Source organism: Triturus cristatus, chromosome 4_1, assembly GCF_964204655.1.
Source record: "Triturus cristatus chromosome 4_1, aTriCri1.1, whole genome shotgun sequence".
In the NCBI taxonomy this organism is placed as follows: Eukaryota; Metazoa; Chordata; class Amphibia; order Caudata; family Salamandridae; genus Triturus; species Triturus cristatus.
In genome coordinates, this window is record NC_140585.1 from 357,149,062 (window position 1) to 357,168,494 (window position 19,433).

Genomic DNA, 19,433 nt, shown 5'->3' on the forward strand with positions numbered 1-19,433 from the left:
ACCCCCCTCAGCCCACTGCTCTGACTACCGCCCTATTTCCCTTATCAACTCAGAACTCAAAATATTTGCTTTAGTTTTGGCGCACCGCATACGCCCTCACCTGGACAAGTTGGTCCAGATGGACCAGTGCGGCTTTATGCCTGCCCGGGCTACTAGGCACTGCCTCAGACGGCTCGCTCTGGCACACCGATAACAACTGACTCCCTATCTCTCTCTGCTCCTCGTGGATTTCAAGAAAGCATTTGATTCTGTGGACTGGCGGTATCTGGAGGCAGTGTTGTCAGAGATGGGATTTGGACCCCCATTTCGTAATTTGATCAAGACCCTTTACTGCAAGCAGCGGGCCCAGGTGATGGTGAACGGAGTCCTTTCCTGCCCGTTCCCCATTGGGAGAGGCACGAGGCAGGGTTGCCCCCTCTCACCCTACCTTTTCGCATTAGTGATGGAGCCCTTTGCCTCTCTCGTCCGCGCTGACCCGCTACTCACGGGGTGGCAATGGCCCGGTCTGGCGGAGGACAAGATCGCCCTCTACGCCGACAACGTCCTGATCTTTCTGTCTGACCCAGTCCGCTCAGAGCCTCGATGTCTCCGAGCCCTACGTCTCTTTGAGCGTGTCTCTGGTATCAGATTGAATGCGGCCAAGTCGGTCCTGGTCCCCCTTCATGTATCGAGAGAATGCTTCGATTGGCAGTCCTCGATCCCTCTCCGGCGACAGACGTTTAAATACTTGGGGATCTAGGTGACGCTCCTTCCTGATCTCGCCTGGTCTCTCAACGTCACCCCCCTGGTGAAACGGGTACGCGCTGATCTCCTTATATGGCAAACGTTGCCACTGAACCTTATGGGCAGGATCGCTCTTTTTAAGATGATGGTCCTTCCCAGTTTCCTCTATATGCTCCAAAACACGCACCTCGCCTTCTCACGGTCCTGGTTCTGCGAGATGGATGGTTTAGCCACTAAATTCCTATGGGGAGGTCGGAGGCCGAGATTGGCCCTCAATCAATGCAGAATTTCGCCCTTTGGTGGGGGCTGGAAATGACGAACCTACATCTATATTATCTAGCGACCAGGCACCGTGCATGCCTCTCAGTTCTACCGCTATCTTCAGCTGCACCATGCACTTCATGTACACATCTCGGAGGGGACCTCCTTGCCTGCATATAGCCCGCCTGAAGCGCAGGTCATGAATGGCAACTTGGGGAAGGGGGGGGTTCCCACATTTATCGTTCCCTCACAAATAACACCCCCAATTCCCTCTCCTATCTCCGGGATAAGTGGGAGGGTTGGATAGGCTCACTAGATGACGCTGATTGGAGAGACGCGCTGATGGCCCCTAAAACTGTTACAGCTTCAGCGCGGCTCCGATTAGTTCAAGTATACTATTTACATGCGGCTTACCTCGCCACTGCGCCTTCATCGCTCGGGGCTCCGGCCTGATGCTTCCTGTCCCCGCTGTCACTGCTACCAAGTGGATTTTTATCACATGGTATGGCTCTGTCCCGCTATAACGCGCTACTGGGAACTAGTGACAGCTGAACTTACTGAGGTCCTGGGCTGGGAGGTCCCGCTGAACCCGATGACCATACTTTTAGGTGTTACTGATGGTTTGGATGGGAACAGGGCCGAGAAGCTCTGTCCTACCACGGCACTGATGGTAGCTAAACGAGAAATTGCAGCCCTTTGGCTGGACCCGTCGGCCCCATCCATGACACGGTGGCGCAGGGGGGTGGATTGGTGTGCAGCGCAGGAGCGACCAATGTATGCAGCCCGCAGTTGTCCCAAAAAGTTTCGACGGGTGTGGGGTAAATGGGTTGAGTGGTGGAAGACTGAACTTTCCTGAGGCTTCCCTATGGACATGGTTGTGGAAATTTTTGCTTGCTATTCCTAGCTGCATTCATGTATGTGAGAGTATTATTTCCCTATTACTGTCACTGTTTTGTACTGACCACTGTGCGAAAAGCTGGTTTTGTTTTTCCTGCTGCAAATGTGTTAATTTAAAAAAATCAATAAAATTGATTATATAAAAATAAAAAATAAAAATGAGAGAGAGGACTGTACCAACATAATTTTGCACCACCGGCATTGAGAAGCCTAAAGGAGATTGGCACTTTGCGGGAGGGTGCACATTTTGCTTTGGAATCTGGTGTGAGCAGAAGGGTTCTGTAAAACTTCCCTGGAGCTCAAGGATCTGAAGCTACAGGAGTTTGTTTCCCCAGCTCTACATTTGAGGTGCTGTAAAGGGTGCCTCCATGACATATACCCTGCAGCACCACTGCTGCCAGAGGATCATGGAGCAGGGGCACCTTGGGACAACTTTAAACCTCCTCTAGACTCCTGCTTCACATGTTGGTGGAACCTCCTCTTTAAGTAACTTTCGACTGATCTCTCCTGTTATTTGGGCCTGGGGCAACTGCTAATCTTGACCGCTCCTAACACAACAGCAACCGCTTGGAAGCCCACAGAGACACATGGGAAAAGGTGGGACCAGGAGGACTATGAGAGCAGACTGGGTAGCTGGAGAGGCAGCCTATTCTCCCAAACTGTTGCAAGATAGAGGTCTCTACAACTCCCTGGCACAAGTGAGAATGGCAATATCCGGATTTCAATCCTCACCGGCCTAACCATAACCGAGATGGGCATACCATTAAATAGAGGTGACTAAGAGATCCCTCGTGGTCATAGCAATAGACCGAATGCTAGATTATACACTGAAATATTGCCCCACACGTAGTATTAGTGTAGTCAGGTATTTTTACATGTTAAGTTAGTTTGTTTAGAAAAAATTGTTTTCTTAAATTACGATAAAGTACCGCCAGGACATCAATTTATTAAACTTTGCTGGACATCAATTTATTAAGCTTTAGTCTGAAATAATTAGTTAATAATCTTTAACTGCACATTACCCAACATGCTGAGCCTTGAACTGATCAGCCCCACTACCCTGAGGGCCAAATGCTAAAGTAGAGTGTTTGGTGCTGAATTTTTGAACCCAGGACATTATAGATAAACAGATATAATTGATACAATTGTAAACCCAGTATATCTTGTACCTCCTGAACCGGTTCCAAAATATCCTTTGTTGTACTTTGGGTTCTTTATCTAATACCTTAATACTTTGTTAGGAGTTAGACAAACTCTGTCATACATCAGTCTCAATCAATTCTGCCATGTTTTGTGCCATAAAAATTGAATATTCATGAGCAAGTTGACAGCAAAACGCTGGTTTGTGGTTGAGGAACTTTGCTGCAGGCTGGTTTGTGGTTGAGGGATTTTCTTGCATAAAATACGCTGACCCTGAATAGATTGTGGTAAAAATACTAGCTTTTGTACTCCTAAGATTACATCGGACTGAAAAGTTTTGTGACTGGTCACAGAGGGTTCCAGACTTCAGTTTGCGGTGAGCTTCCATCTACTTTTGTTGACCAAGTTAATATGATATGTATTGAATCTGTGTGGCAGCTCTTTGCAATTAGCATCCAGATAAGATGACTTGGTAGTTTTCGACAACCATATAAACCAACTGCTCTATTTTGTTGTATATCTAGCTTACAACACAATCCTTTTCCACCAGCCAATGTGATGTCACACCCATTTTAGAACTTTTAGGAGGGAAGTATTTCAGGCTACACATTACTATACAAACCTATAGAAAAAGTGATTACAAAAATCTAATATAAAAATAACTAATAATATTTTCTTCAGACACTGGTTTATATTTCTTGTTAGAATCAAATGACCCACTGTCATTACTGTTTGTTGAGATACCACAGGTGTTGGCGAGCAAAAAGCAACATTGCCAAATGCGATTATAATCTCCTAGTAAACTGAACGATTCTAGTGGTATTGAAAGCACCAAAGACAACCATGCTTACGTGTTGACTAAAAGGATATGCGAAGCTGGTAAACAGAAAACTGCAGATGCATTTATATAAATGCAATAATAGAAGGTATTTAAGGGGCCACAAAAACAAACCTCTATCGTGGAGGCATTAAAACAGACTGAGAGACTGGCTGAATGCCATGAAACTAAGATTATATGGTCCATGGCAGCATCGTTTCATGCAGTGAGGCCATGCCTGACAAATATAACACATGTATGACAATCTGAAGTGTGATATTGTTGAAGAGTGAGAGATATGATCACTTTAGGTTTCACCAAAGCCTTTATTAAACACACTCTCCGTGATAATCTACACAGTCCCTTGCAAGCTGACAAGAGGCTCCCACCTTAGAATGAAGGTACAAACGTTTCAACAATTTTCAACATTGGTGTCTTCTTGAAATTCTTTGGGAATCGTATATAAGTGAGGAATCTACACAAAACAAGGGAGTTAGCCTCCATAAGTACATGTAAGATTTTTTTCAAAACCCGATTTGTGAATTTGGCCCCACAGTACTTACTGTCCCAGTTTCACTTATCCATCCCTGAAACCAATAGGCAAAGCAGTACATGCAGATGTATGCAACCAGGCTCAACTCTTCCTTTACTTCACTGCTTGCAAAGGAAGTATTACCCATTACCCTACCATTCTACCGTCCAGTTAATTTAGTATATCGGTTTGATTATGGCCAAGAGACAAGATGCAAGCCCCTACAAACTCAAATAGCAAAGATGGTGACTTCCACCTAGTGCCCACACGGACTGGACTATGTCATACAGAACGCTATGCTTTTACAGTGCTATTTGCATTTAAAGATCATTGTGGTGTTTAAAACAGTCACATAATGTAACGACGAGCAAAGAGATTCGTTGCTCATGACTTCTTGCACGACTAACTGCTGATGCGAGGCAACAGCCTCAAGGCCCAAATTCTCTACATACTGGAAAAAGCTTTGCAGCATTTGAGCATGAGTCACAGAATGCTACGCCTGGATTCTGAATGTCAGTGCTGCCATCGGGCTGCACTGTAAACTGTGCTGTTCATCATCCTCCAAAAGTTCAGGCGAGGAGCATGTATATAGAGGGAGAGTGGCATATGCGTTCCAGGATGTAGAAATATAAAGTTTCAATGTTTCTCCTTGTAATCATTAAAGCATGGAAGAATATGATACGGCTTAACTGATATCGCATCTAAAGCAAAAGGTAAGATTAAAAAGCATCCCGGGGGGTCAGAGTCAGATGCAGTGATGCACACGACTTGTGGTATGCGTTCTCCTAAGAGACTCCACCTCGGCTGAGTTTTTACCAATTCTATGGGGTAGACCACAAACGGGAAAATGGTGAAACAGAAAAATGGCAACAGTTTTAGATTGGAAAAAACATAACAACATATGTACCCTTCATTGCGAACACGTTTTGGGAAACCCACAGAACGAAATGAATTATCATTTTGAGTCAAAACAGATAACTTTACAAATGCTTTCATCGCTACCTTTTTCATTCATGAGTTGGTATAGAATTTTACGCAGTTAAGCACACACTCGAGTTCTCTGAAAGCAAGCAAGAAAAGGTGTTGGTGCATAACTTAAAACTGAGAAGGATGTGTCGTGTTCCCGAGGGAAACTGGACATCGAGGGTTTTAAAAAAGGGGATAAAGTAGTTGGCCCATATCACTTCAAAGACGGTCAGCCATTTTTTATTTCGCTAAAAACCACTGTGCGCGATAGTTATAAACAGTAAATTATTTTTCCAATTGACAGGGACACATTAATAATGTCATAAGAGACTAAGAATAGAACGATTATGAATAATTTTGCACTGGAATCTGACGACCTGTGCCAAAGCGAGAGCATGCCATCCGGTTCTACCCCTGTAGAGTGCTATTTTAGAGCAGAGATACTTAAAGTACTGCCGGAGCCGCCTGCAGCACTCCTGACCTTTATTTTACTTGAGACTCCCCTGGTGAACACCAGCACTGGACTACTGTTTACATGACTTAGTACTAACATTTAGAAAGTTGTTAAATGGGCAAGCATCCATTTGGGAAAAGAAGTATCGGCGTGTTGCCCTTTAAAAATACCTTTAATTTAACCCCTTCCCCGCTCATGACGGAACCGTTCCGTCATGAGCCACGGTTGCCGTGTGCTCATGACGGAACGGTTCCGTCATGACAATCCTGTTGGCGGCCGCTCCGCCTGCGCGGCGCTGTTTCCCCGCCTGTGCGAGGGGACAACGCAAATGGGCGGAGTCATGACGGAACCGTTCCGTCATGAGCACAGCTCAACTGTGGCTCATGACGGAGCGGCTCCGTCATGAGCACAGGCCCACCGCGCTGCCCCCCTGCCCCCCCCAGCGCTGCAGCGGAATGTCCGCAGCAGCGAAGGGGTTAAAAGACATTGTGCATCAAACATGTACAAAGAAGATAAAATCTCCGAGTCCATTAGATTGTATTCACTGTACTGACATGCATGTGTTAAAAGTGATAGTGTTCAAACATTAACTTAAGAACAAGCCTCCTCCGCGTCCTGACAACAATCCCATAAGTGAACCAAGAGGCAAGTCAGTTGTCATATTCATGGTCTGGTTGACCTAGGTTGTAGTTATACACGGAACAACATTATAGTTTATTAAATCAAACACAAAAGAAGATTTTGGCCTGCACACATTCTCAACTCATGGACTCCCGTGTGCCTTCATATAAGCCAATGAATAAAAAAAAGGCGAAGTGAAATAAACCAATTGCCTAGGAGCACACATTTTGGTCAAGTGGGGAAGCCGGGATTAATTCCAGGTATTCTGGTTTCACATTGTGCAATTCATCCACTATATGGGTATCTCTTTCATGCTCTCGTTTTACATCAAAAGTTAATACTTTGTATTTAATTTGTGGTGCAAGAGGTTGGAGCGTGGGTGTCAAACAGAAGTCACAGTAAGGCTTGGCTCATTTTGGGTTAGAGGATCCAAGAAAACTTCGAGCTGAGCCAGAGCTAGGCCTCTGACTTGAACTTGCTCAAACCTTTATTGGCTCACCCATCTCTATCACATAATGGAAATAAGGAGACAAAGGGACAGGAAAGATGGGACTTGGCTATCAAACTATTTGGTGAAACAGCAGTACAAACACCAATGTGCAGTGTTTTTTTGTTTCAAGATCCATAACTTTCACACAACGCTATATTTTATTGGTTGAACTAGAGTGGATGAGAAACTGGGTGTCTCCGCCCCCATCCCCTCCCCTTACCCCCAATAGGTAAAATCAAATGATTGTGGGTTACAGTCCTGTTTTCCTGTTTTCTTATCACATATTTACTACCAGTGTTTAGTTTAAGTTCTCGATCGCTGTTAAAAAGGGAAGTAGAGAAATATGTTCAGAACCTGATCACCCAACAGATGCATTCTGGTTGCACAATGTCCATCTTACCCAAACTAAACAACTGGGGTATGACTCGTTCTGATGCAAAACTCAAAGACTACTACCATCTAAGAAATGCCAGTGTGCTGAGGAATCTGCCCATACTTTCAATACAGAGTTCAAAATCAGAAAAAAATTGCAAGTTGTAAAGAGTGGGTTATACTTCAAATCTCAGATTGCCATGGCTAAAACGTTACCATTGTCACGTGTCTAGTGGTGGAAGTTGTGTGTTTGTGTCTGCTCATCTAAGAAAATTGCACACTTTACTGTGGGGAGGAGTTATTGGGAAGGTTTTTTTGGCAAGAATTCTTATAGCACATGCTACCTTATCAAAGCTGCTTTCTAAACACTCCTAGAACTTAGCAATAAGAGACTAAAGAAATAAGAAGATTGTGAGACCTAAGATTCTGTTTCATTCCAATTCAACAATCAAGTTACTTTTTTGTACACTTGATTTAACAAAGGTAGATATAGCAAGCAGAGAAGGCTTACTCTAGGGTGTGGAATAGAGGTAGGGACTCAGATACAGCATAACACTGTACAATCAAATTGACGACTTCTTCTAGAGAGTAGCAGCCTAACTTTGATGGCAGTATGGAAAGAAACCCTTAAAATAACTCCACAACTCAATGTCCATACCATATACATGCTTTGCTTCACCTGTGCCCACCTTGACCCAACCCCCACAAACTCCAGCTCTCTATCTTGCTGGTATCAGTGCCGCCCTCGATCACCCAACATACAATACTGTTTGGCTCCTGGAAAATGTTTACAAGTGCCTATGTTTTAGGGAAAAAATATGTTTTCAACCGGTAAAACGCCTTTTTGTAGTATGTCACCTTTGAAAGAAATATTGGAACTAACCTTTTAGTCTCTGAAAAAACATCTTAAATAAGTATATGCAATTACTTCTGGCAGGTTAAGACCTGCGGCGACAGATCCTGCAAATCTGGGCGAACTTGACTTAAACCATACAGATAGTAAATGAAAATCAAATTAAAAATCAAATTAATATAACCGCTTGAAAAACTACAATATTTCAAAATCATACGATAAACTTATCAGGAAAAATAAATCTAAGCACATCTAGCGTGACAAACTCACAGGCCTGTAAAAAGAGGCCAATCTTTTCCAAGAAGTAAAGCTAAATTGACAGTGCTCTTAGCCAAGACATTTCAAAGGGAACTCGGTATGTCAGTAAAGTTCCGTAGATGTTAGTCACAGAGGACGTAGAGCTTGATGCAATCAAAATAAAAGGCTAAAGTCCAGACAGCAGGATGTATTGCTTAATACAACTAGTTGTATGTGGCTACGTGAGATCATTGCGCTATTGAGAGCACAAATGAAATGTCGAATTATTTTTCCTATTGGCCACTCCTGGTCCGAAGTCACAAATAAGATGTACTTTCCAGCCAGCTGAATGGGAGTCATGAACCCACAACACCCTTTCAAACGCTCGATTCATATTCTGCATATAAAGAAAGCTTTGAAATTAAATCCTCAAATAGATCACAACAAACAAATGAACTTTTGCACACAAGGCACCAAAGGTGGTCTGTGAAAGGTCACACATTCTGCTGTTCCAAAAACATGTAACAGAAATTGGGGTTCGTGAACGGACAGGGACTACCCAATATTTATTGCATTCGGGGATGTAAAGGCTAATAAAGAAATCTTAGACTGCGTTCATTCTACTGTATAATAAACAGTGATTTTTTTAATCATTTTAGTAAATGTTCAACTTGTTGTTGGATAACATCACGTGCTCACATTCTGAGAAAAACGTCAAGCAATCCCTAAAAAGAATGAATGTAAATGAACGAGAAAGAACATACTTTTTGAATGAAAGGTACAATTAAGATTAAGCAGGATTAGCCCACCGACCAACCAAAAATGGATAGACAAAGTTATATAAACGATATAGGCATCACTGGGTGACTGGTGCCCAAGATTCATCATGGGACATCTTGCCACTCCTCATTTAGCCAACTATATTCTGAAACGTATAGTTTCACTAGATCCGTTAACCGTGCGAGTCACGACACAGTGGGGATGGCTAAAAACACAAAATTGGCTGAAGGTTCCTCTACCGAAATAGCACCATACCAACAAAGAGTTTGTACTATTTGTCTGAAGAAACAGTTGTGTGGGATTTTTGGCATCAAGGCCTATTACCCACTGAGTCGACGGGATTTATGTCGCTATTTTTTTCCTCACAACAATCCCACTTGTTTCAAGATGTTCTTAAACAAATGGGATATTCTAGTACAACCATATGCCACTGTTCTTTCTAAAGGACGCCATGCATCTATGTAGTTGACTGCATTGTGAGATGCATTGTATTGATTTGTGAAACGCAGCACTGGCAAAAAAGTGGAGTGTCGAAGGTAATTAAGGGTGGAGGTTCTGAGTGGTAGCTCCCCACATGCACTGCAAATCCGTGGTTAATGTATCCTGTAAAAAAAGAGCACTCCCGGATTTGAGAATGGTCATGCTGGGAATTCAATTTCTATTGTTTACACAGTGCAAGACACCAACCAGCACGTATAAAGGGAACAGAGCGGCATGGAGGGCGGCAGTGCATCCGAATGGCCAAACGTCGGCCTACACAACGCAGGGCCTTGCATTGTTTACAAATCCATGCATTTGCGTTCACGCAGTTCTGCTCGGGTTCATAGCAATTAAGAATGTAACGTGCATCAGCAGACACGCTACAAATCAATACAGAGAGAGTGCTGTGTGGAAGAACAGCTGTTCGAGATGGAAATGTGAAGGCACACTGATTGTCAGTGGCATTACGAGTAATAACAGCACGGTGATGTGAATACATGCGTAAACATTTAAAATCTTGAAGACAACACAACTGGAGACAATGGCATCCGCCTCCCAACCAAGGCTATAGAACATCCACACCCCCTGCAAATATAGCACTTCGGCTATGCGTCCGAAAACTTATTTAACCCAAAATCCAGCAGATAAACTTCCATGACCATCTAATCCCAACACATGTATCTCACATTATCTATACCTCACTACACCTTCCCCTGCACTTCTGCAACCTCATCTCAACTGCACACATTCTCAGCCCACCACACATTTGGGGCAGTTTGTCAACAAAGGACATACAATCTCAACTCATACACATTATAGAAGGTCACACCGATGCGATGTGTGCCAATCAATCCATATGTCCCTGAGCACGTGACATCTGCTCATCTCTACCTCACACATGTATCGCATCCCAAGCCAGCTTTGCCCACATTAACGTTATTCAAATACATCCGGTCTATCGTCCTTATATTTTCCAGCTGCCTCACATGCACGCATTCAACACGAACGTTTTGTTTGTGTGTGTGTATATATATATATACACACACACAAACACAGTCACAGCAAATACTGAATCCTTTAATACATACTATTTAATCCTTTTCGCACATACGTGTTATGACTTCAAATTTGCATCGCCTATAGGCATCTCTAGCACGAGTATCCTCCCACCAGTTTTCTAGACTTTGCAGCTATTACATAATGAAAGATATCCTCTGATCCTACGGAATATAATATACCACCACACACAAACAGCTCATCTACCCATGTTAAGCCCCCCCTTGTGTCTCGCCTAACTGACCTGGGGCTTTTCAATCTGTGGGACTCGCTCACTTTATCCCCCAATGCTACTCTGAACGTTTTTAGCCCTGTACACCCCCACCAATGGACCCGGACGCTAGGTTTCCGGTCAAAGTATGGATTATACCACATTTTAACGATATTCCTCGAATTCACCCTCCATACCCCTACTGCTGCGAGTTATCCTAGTCACAACACAACCCCCTCGCTCTTCGGGTCCCTCTCCGTCTCTTACCCGACAGCTCGTCGGGCTCCAGACCGCAGTCGGCGTCGGTCCCGCAGATAACGAAGTAGTGGGCGAAGCGGCAGGGCAGAGGCCCCGGAGGCGCAGAGCCAGGGCTGGCGGCGGAGGTGCTCATGCTGGCAGGGAAGGTGGTGGCCCTTGTCCTCCTAGAGCGTCACCCCGCGGCCCTCCATGACCGCCCTGACACACAGTCAGGCTCTGACAATGCCCGGATCAGGACCATCAGGAGCGCGCGCGCGCCCGCTGCTAGTATCCAGTAGGAGAGGTCCTGTGGCGGCTGCGTCCTGTGCGCGCGTCCCCGCCTGACTCAGTGCGCGCGTCTGCACGAAGGCCTCCCTATGTGTCCTCTTCCCTCTCACTCGTTCTGGGACAAGTGTCTAACCCTGGTCGCGCTTCCCTCTGCAGTTGATCCCTTGGCGCGTGCGCAAAGGAGCGCTCTAGTCCCGGAGGTCTATTGTGCTCCTTCATCCCAGGTTGTGACGTTGTCCACTCCCACTGGCGAAGGCGGCTTTTTTCGAATAGCGTGCCTTGTCGAGCATGTTGCATGTTCTGTACAATAATGCATAATTTAGAATAAAGAGAACAGCATAACAGGTGAAGATGGCTGTCAAAAAATCATAACTGTAAATTCTATTTACATGCAAATGTAATAATTATTTAAACCTAGCGAAAATGTTCAAATGCAGAAGTGAAAGTACCGGCAAGATCAGCGAACCATAACTAGGCTGTACGGTTTCGGAAAACAAGCACTCAGTCAAGTTTCGAGTTTATTTTTTATTTTGCATAGTTACTAAAAACCATCGCTAAAAAGTATGAAAACCAATAAAGCCATTGATACACACAAACAAAACTGTAATGTTGTAGGGTGCCAGGCAATACGTACTCTCCCCCACAGACACCCTGGAGACGTTCTATTTGGTAATTGCGCCTTTATTACACTTTGTATGCACCAGTGGAGAGAGCGCCGGGCAACACGCTCCGATCGCGTCTCTCGTTCGCGCCGTTGTTCCTCGCGCATGCGCTGTAGCGTCCAACGTCCGCTACGCGCCTTTGCGTCACCACGTAGTGCGCGCGTCCACTAGACCGCGACACTACATATCTCCCCCTTTTCACACCACTCACACAGAGTCCCCGACCCGGAGGTCAGTCCATTTCAAAGTCTCTGAACTTGGATGGTCTCACCACTGCTCTTCCCCCTCGTGTGTGTCTTACCGGAGTGGAATGTCCTTCTCGGCTTCCCTCTGTGACCAGGCCTCCATCTGTACCTTTCGGAGAGCCCTGACTCTCTTTCTCTTTTACCTCGCCATCTTCTCTCGTGGTCTCTCCCCCAGGTCTTCTACCTGGGTTGTCTCTCTCTCTCTCTTGCTCACCGCCCATGTCCTCCCTGGGGCCTCCTTCGGATGAGTCTGTGTCCTTTATCACCCCCTCTGCCGGGTTTTCTCCTTCCGTGCACTCTCGGGGCCACTGTAAGATCTTATTGCATTTTGCCATGCGCTCGTGTGACCACACGTTTCCGTCACTGAGCAGTGCTGCCCTGTCATACACCTCTTCTACTCTGAGGGGTGGGGAGTATTTGCTTTCTCCTTTCCGCTTAAGGATCGCCAGCTTCACTCTGACCCACTCCCCTTTTTCCAACGCAGCATCTTTTGTCTTCTTGTGGCGGTTGTAGTGCTCCGTGTAGATGCGTTGTGCCTTCTGCAGGTTGTGCTGCACCACTGCCGGAGACCATTTGCTAGTGATGGACTTCTCCTGCCATGCCACATTGTCTTTGGTAAAAGGTTGCCGTCCCCGTAAGATCTGGAAGGGACTGTACCCCGTTCCCGTGGGGGTGATGCGGTATGCCCATATCGTGCTGAGCACCTCCTTTTCCCAGTCTTTACCTCTTGTGATGGCCGCCTGTATGGAGCCCATCAGCACCCTATTGAACCTCTCTACTTGTCCATTGCTGGATGGGTGGTAAATCGAAGTATGTTTGAGTACTATGCCATTTCTGTTCGCGAACGTGACCCACTTGTCGGAGATGAACTGGGGGCCATTGTCACTGATGATGCTCCTGGGTATGCCTTCCCGAAGAAACATCGCCTTGAGGAAGCGTAGGATCTCGTCCGTGTCCATGACCTCGTTGATGTGCACTTCTGGCCATTTCGAGTATCTATCCACTAGTACACATAGATATTTGGGGATGCCTTGGTCGTCCAGTATTGGTCCCAGGATGTCCACTGCTACCTCTTCCCAAGGGTTGCTGGGGTTAGTGAATTTCCCTAGGGGTGGTCTCATCGGTTTGAGAGTCTTGTCTGCCCCTTGGCATTGCGCACAGTCCCTCACGTGCCTCTCAACGTGCGTGTCCATTCCTGGCCACCAGTAAGTTTGTTTTGTTCTGGCCTTTGTCTTCACTATTCCCAGGTGGCCTTCGTGAAGTATGGCTAGCAGGGTAGGTACGATGTTCTCCGGCGCACCACCCTGTCACCCCTGTAGACGAATACTCCATCGTTGCCCACCGACAGCTCTTCTCTGACTTCGTAAAACTGCCTGATTTTTGGACCTTGTCGCCTCCTGTCCGGCCATCCCCGCACAATGCACGCCTTGATCTCCTCCATGTCGGCATCCCCTTCATATGCATCCTTCCAGTCCTGCCTGCTGATGGCCTTTTCCGGATCGTCCGTCAGAGCCACCATCTCGTCGTCGTCTTCCCTGTCGTTGGACGCGTTGTCCATCGCAGATGCCCTGCTGAGGTAGTCCGCTATTTTGTTCCTGGAGCCCGGGATGTATTCCACGTCGTATCTGTACTCCAGGAGTTTCAGTGTCATTTTCGCTATCCGGGGTGTGGCGCTGGCATGGCCATCGGATGTCAGTACTTTCACGAGAGGCTTGTGGTCTGTCTTCACCTGGAATCGGGTCCCCCACAGGAACTGCCGGTACTTCGCCATGGCCCATACTACCGCTAGCATCTCTTTCTCTATCACGCTGAACTTTTGTTCCGATGCTGTCAGCGTCCGGGACGCGAAGCTGATCGTTTCCGTGCCACCTTCTGGTCTTTCTTGCATGAGCACGGCTCCCAGTCCCTTTTCACTCGCGTCCGTCATCAATATCGACCGCCCCTGGGGGTCGAATCCTTGCAGCGGGACTGCTCCGCCAATCTCCCGTTTCACGGTGTCGAACTCTTCTTGCGTCTCCTCCGTCCATCTGAACGCCGTCTTGTCCCTCGTGAGCTGCCTCATGTGGTGGGTTTTCGTGGCAAAGTGGTGGACGAATTTACTGTAGTACTCTGCCATCCCTAGAAACGACCGCACTTCCTCCTTGGATGTGGGTGGCGGTGCTTCGCAGATGGCCTTTACGTTCCCTCTCTTCGGCGTTATTCCTTGTGCCCCTATCTCGTGTCCCAGGTAGGTGACAGATGTCATCCCAAAATGGCACTTCTCCCACTCTGCTGTGAGGCCCTTCTCCTCCAGGATCTTCAATACCGCCGACAGTTTCTTGTCGTGGTCCTCCTGCTCCGTCCCCATCACTAAGATGTCGTCCTGGAAGTATTGCACTCCCTCAATGTCCTTGAATAGGCGGGCCATCAGCTTCTGGAACACCGCCGCTGCCGAGGCGAGACCGAAGGGCATGCGGCAGAATTGGTAGCAGCCGAACGGCGTGATGAACGATGTCAACTTTTTGCTCGTCGGATGTAGTGCTACTTGATGGTACGCCGATTGCAAGTCTATGGTGGAGAACCATTTCACTCCTTTCGTGCGGGCCAACATTTCCTCAATGCGTGGCAAGGGGAACCTCTCCACCACTATGCACTTGTTCAACTCTCTGAGGTCCACACAGAGGCGCACTTTGCCTGACGGTTTCATGGCCACCACCAAGGGGGCCAACCACTCCGCGCTGTCAATGGGCTCAATGATTCCTCCTTCTTCCAGTCGGAGGAGCTCCTGTTGCACTGCTTCCCTAACGGCAATCGGGATGTTCCGTACCTTGTGTGCGACTGGCCGGGCGTTGTCTTTGAGGACGATTTTGTGGGAGAACTTCTCCAGCCTCCCTATCTTCCCGCCGAAGACCTTCGGGTGCCCGCTCCGCCATTTTCCTGCCGTCGACTCCTCTCCGTCCAGTGTCGCCAGCACTTGGGTGTCCCCTCCTGCGTTCAACTGTATACCCAACACTCCTTGGTCCATCCAGCCCAGGACTGACGGTCCTTTCTCTGCGACGTACAGCTTGCAGGTCGCGCTCCTCTCCTTGAATTGGAACTTCATTGTCTTGAACCCTACCATCGGGATCGGGTCCCCTGTGTAGGTGACAGGTCGGATGTCGGGGGGTTCCAGGCGTGTGCCCCACGTGGGTCTGAACTTCTCGCTCCATACTGAACGTTGGATTATCGTGTAAGGAGATCCAGAGTCTGCCACGATGGTGATGGGTATGCCTCCTACTATCATGTCGCATTGGGGCTTGCGCGATCTTCTCTCCTCTATGCCCAGTACCTGGTCTTCAATACACAGGACTTCCTCGTCGTCTTCACGGCCTTCTGCTTCTTCCCCCTCGTCCTGTGCCACGAATTTCACCGCCTGCTGTCTTCCTTTCCTGCGGCAAACCTTTTCGTAATGGCCGACTAGGCCGCAGAACGCGCACTTGGCTCTGAACGCGGGACACCGTTTGTCGTGCGCTGCATGATTCGAGCTGCCGCACCTGTAGCATTTCATGGCCTCGCCTTTGCCCTGTTTCCATGTCGGTCCGGGTCTTGGTTTCCCTGTGGCCGCTCCTCTGTACTCCCCCGTCGTTTGTTTCCCCCGCGTCCGGTGGTCCGCGTCGTCTACTTTGTTGACTGTGAGTCTGGGGGCCTGCTCTCCTTTGGCTGCATCCGCACAGCGTTTCGTTAGCTCCGCTCTCTTCACTATGGCGATCACTTCATTTAGCGTTGCATCTCCATTCGCCCATAGTTTGTCCTGTACCGACTTGCTTGTCGTGTGCATGACGATCTGGTCCTTGATGAGTTCGTCCTGCAGTCCGCCATACCTGCACGTCATCGCCAGCTTCCGCAGTGCCGCCACATAGTCATCCACGGATTCTCCCGCTTCTTGCTTCCTCTGCTGGAAGTTATAGCGGTCGATTGAGGTGCACACTGCCGGTCGGTAGTGGTTGTTCAAATCTTCTATGGCGTGGGTGAACACGTCTGTGTCTCCTGCTGGTCTGGTGATCGGTGTGAGATTTTGGAACACCCGTATTCCTTCTGGTCCTAGGTTGTGTAGGAGTATCCTCTTCCTCCTGGCGCTAGAGAACGCCTCCTCGTTCTCATCTTCTAGCGCTTCCAGGTAGTTCCTGAAGTACTCCCTCCAGTCTTCCCACTTCATTATGGGTTCTCCCGGGCGTGGTAGGAACGGTATCGGCGTCGTCAGAGTCGCTGACTGTGCACTCATTTTGGCGTCCACTGGCTTCCTTGGGCTACCTGGTGCGTCCGTCCCCACACCCCTACTTCGGGTACCTGGGACTGCGTTCGAGCCGGCTGCTCCGTCGTCCCCTGACTCCGCCAGGATCTCTTCTGCGGCTCCGCCGTCCGTCCGCGATATCCCCTACCACGTGGCTGGCTCTTCGTTGCCTACGTGCCACTCTCCGGCTTCTTCCTGCCTCTGCCGCGCTCTCCCGGTGTGTAGGCGTCTGCTGTTTCGTCTCTCCGGTCTCTCACCGTGTATGGTGGTGTCTCTCCTGGCTGGCTTCTCTGTGCTGCAGGTTAGGGGGGCACCTTCCGCCTGTTGCACCTGGGGTTCTTCTTGTCCCAGTCTCGTCGCCACTGTAATGTTGTAGGGTGCCAGGCAATACGTACTCTCCCCCACAGACACCCTGGAGACGTTCTATTTGGTAATTGCGCCTTTATTACACTTTGTATGCACCAGTGGAGAGAGCGCCGGGCAACACGCTCCGATCGCGTCTCTCGTTCGCGCCGTTGTTCCTCGCGCATGCGCTGTAGCGTCCAACGTCCGCTACGCGCCTTTGCGTCACCACGTAGTGCGCGCGTCCACTAGACCGCGACACTACAAAAACCATTATTACATACAATAAGGTGCAGTGCAGCGTGTACATGTCTGATAATACAATGCATACATGTCTAAGAGTATCACCTTGCAGGCGCGGGGCGGCAGAAGTATGGCACATCATATATCGCTTTTTTGTTGCTGCCGGTGATTTAGAAGGACCGGTGAGTTCATCTAGCACGGTGCCCGCAAAGTATTTTGCCTCGTTGTCAATCAGTGCCACCAGACCATAGTTGCCCGGCAAGGCCTTGTCTCCACTCTTATAGATCGGTACAATCGTAGAGCCCTTCAAGAACTCTGGTATTCTGCTTAATGATCTAACTTCAGAAAAGAGGTTGCAACGCACTTGCCCAGTCAGCCGCTCTCTGTTTGAACACTGCAGGTGGTATACCATCAGGCCCGGAGCCCCTTCTCTTCTCCCTTTTGCAATCTGTTTCTTTATTAAAGAAGTAATTGAGACATTGGTCTCGTGCTCTGGTGTGTAATCTGTGACAGGCGAGGGTGGTGTGGGCGGTCCTTCAGGGCGAATTCTGAGCATTCCTTAGATGTCGTCCTGTTTGCATTGGTTATACGGTTGCCCCCAGTATGGTGATTAAAATGTTCATTTAAGAATTTTGTCCAGGTTTCCTCTGAGATGTGTGAGGAGATGCCCTCGTGCTGAGGAGGGACTATGGCGTTCACCGTTTTCCAGAAGCAAGTGCTGTCATTGTGCTTTATATCATGGAGGAGCTTTGCCCAAGTTGCCCCTTCATAATCTTTAATTCCCCATTTTAGCTTTTTGAGTGAGTTTCTTTGTTGTCGCAGCAGAGCACAGAGGCCTTAGTCTCCTGGATGGTGTCTCAGTCATTTTTGAGTGCTTTTTACAGATTTTTTAAGGTCCTTTAATTGGTCCCTTTGTATTTTTGGAATCCTGTTATTCTGGCTGAGTGCCTGGCAGAGATCTTTTTTAGGTGATGAGGCACATAGTTTTAATAGTGTAGCGGTGACGCGTTCCCAGTTAGTTGTGTAACCCTTTGTGCCCAATGCTTGTGTCTGGAAAAGCTCGACTGCTGTTGTTGACAGGGCCTCAACGTTTGACCCTGCACATTTGATTCTCCTAAGGTTTGAAGTAAAAATGGATCCCAAGATCACTTCTGGGTGGATACAAGGAGGTGCAGTTGCTGATAGCAGGATTTCTCAGCACTCAGAAGCAAAAGACACGTTTTTTTATCAATATGAGAGTAACATTTTACAATCACCTAAAACTGTTGCACGGCACCTGATATGTATATATATATATTCAAGGAAAAAAACAAATGTTACAGGGACGTTATAGTTAGGCTGACATTTAACTCGTACAAAACCAGAGAAATTCAGCTGTTATAGTTAGCTGAGCTAACTATAACTCGTGCCCCCTCAATGCATTGCTGATGACATCACATATTACATCACTCATGACATGGTCAATGACATCATTATTTTTGGAAGGGGGCTGTGAAGGCCGATATAGCCCCAGAGACCCCATATCCCGGGGCATGGCCACATCCTTTTTTTTTCTTCTTTTTTAAAAAATGGGTAGGGAGCCTGTGTGCCCCTAACCCGTGCCATTTTAGGCTCCTGGGACCCCATCCCCGGGGCATGGCCACATCCTTTGGAACCGCGGGGGGAGCCCTAAGACCCCCATGGGCCCTGCCGGCTCCCCGCCTCCTGTGGAAGCCGGCATTGCTTTTGGGCAGAGGGAGCAGCAAACATGCAGCTCATTCTGCCCAAAAGCAATTCTGTTTCGCTTCATGGAAGCGAGAGCATTTTCCATGCTCTTGCTTCCATGAAACAAAGCGGAGTTTGCTATGGTATGGCGGGAGCAGTGCTCCCGCCAGGCCATAGCAAACTGCAATGTCCTGGGGGAAGGCACCCCGGGACATTGCTGGAGCTAGCCCTAGGGGGTGGCGGTCACCAGGGCCGTTTATGGCTCTCTTTGTAGCTCCGGGGAAGTGATGGTTGCCGGGGCCCCTCAACGAACCTCTGCTTTTACTTGATTTCTGCCTCGGGGAGGTGGCAGTCCCTGGGACTGCGTCGGGGTGGGAGACCCCATACATTCTATTTAATTTGTAGCCCGGGGAGGTGGTGGTCCCCGGGCAGTGGGGGGGGGGGTGCATGGCCCCCGCATTTTATAAAAAAATAGCCCCGGGATTGCATGGGGGTCTTGAACCCCCCACGCATTCTATTTAATATGTAGTCCCAGGGCGGTGGTGGTCCTCGGAGTAGCTGGGGGGCACATGC

At 48.0% G+C, this 19,433-nt stretch overlaps 1 protein-coding gene across 4 annotated transcripts in view; it reads right to left on the reverse strand.

Moving 5' to 3' along the window:
* The window catches only part of DENND5B (DENN domain containing 5B), a 535,468-nt gene extending 523,899 nt beyond the window's left edge, over positions 1 to 11,569 (reverse strand). For 2 of the 4 annotated variants that reach the window (XM_085652367.1, XM_085652366.1), the window contains exon 1: positions 11,158 to 11,569. In XM_085652367.1, coding sequence (XP_085508493.1) covers positions 11,158 to 11,281 — 124 coding nt within the window. In that variant the 5' untranslated portion in view covers positions 11,282 to 11,569. The remainder of the gene's footprint in view (positions 1 to 11,157) is intronic. The other 2 variants (XM_085652363.1, XM_085652365.1) reach the window with 2 other exon arrangements.
* Positions 11,570 to 19,433: the final 7,864 nt, after the last annotated feature.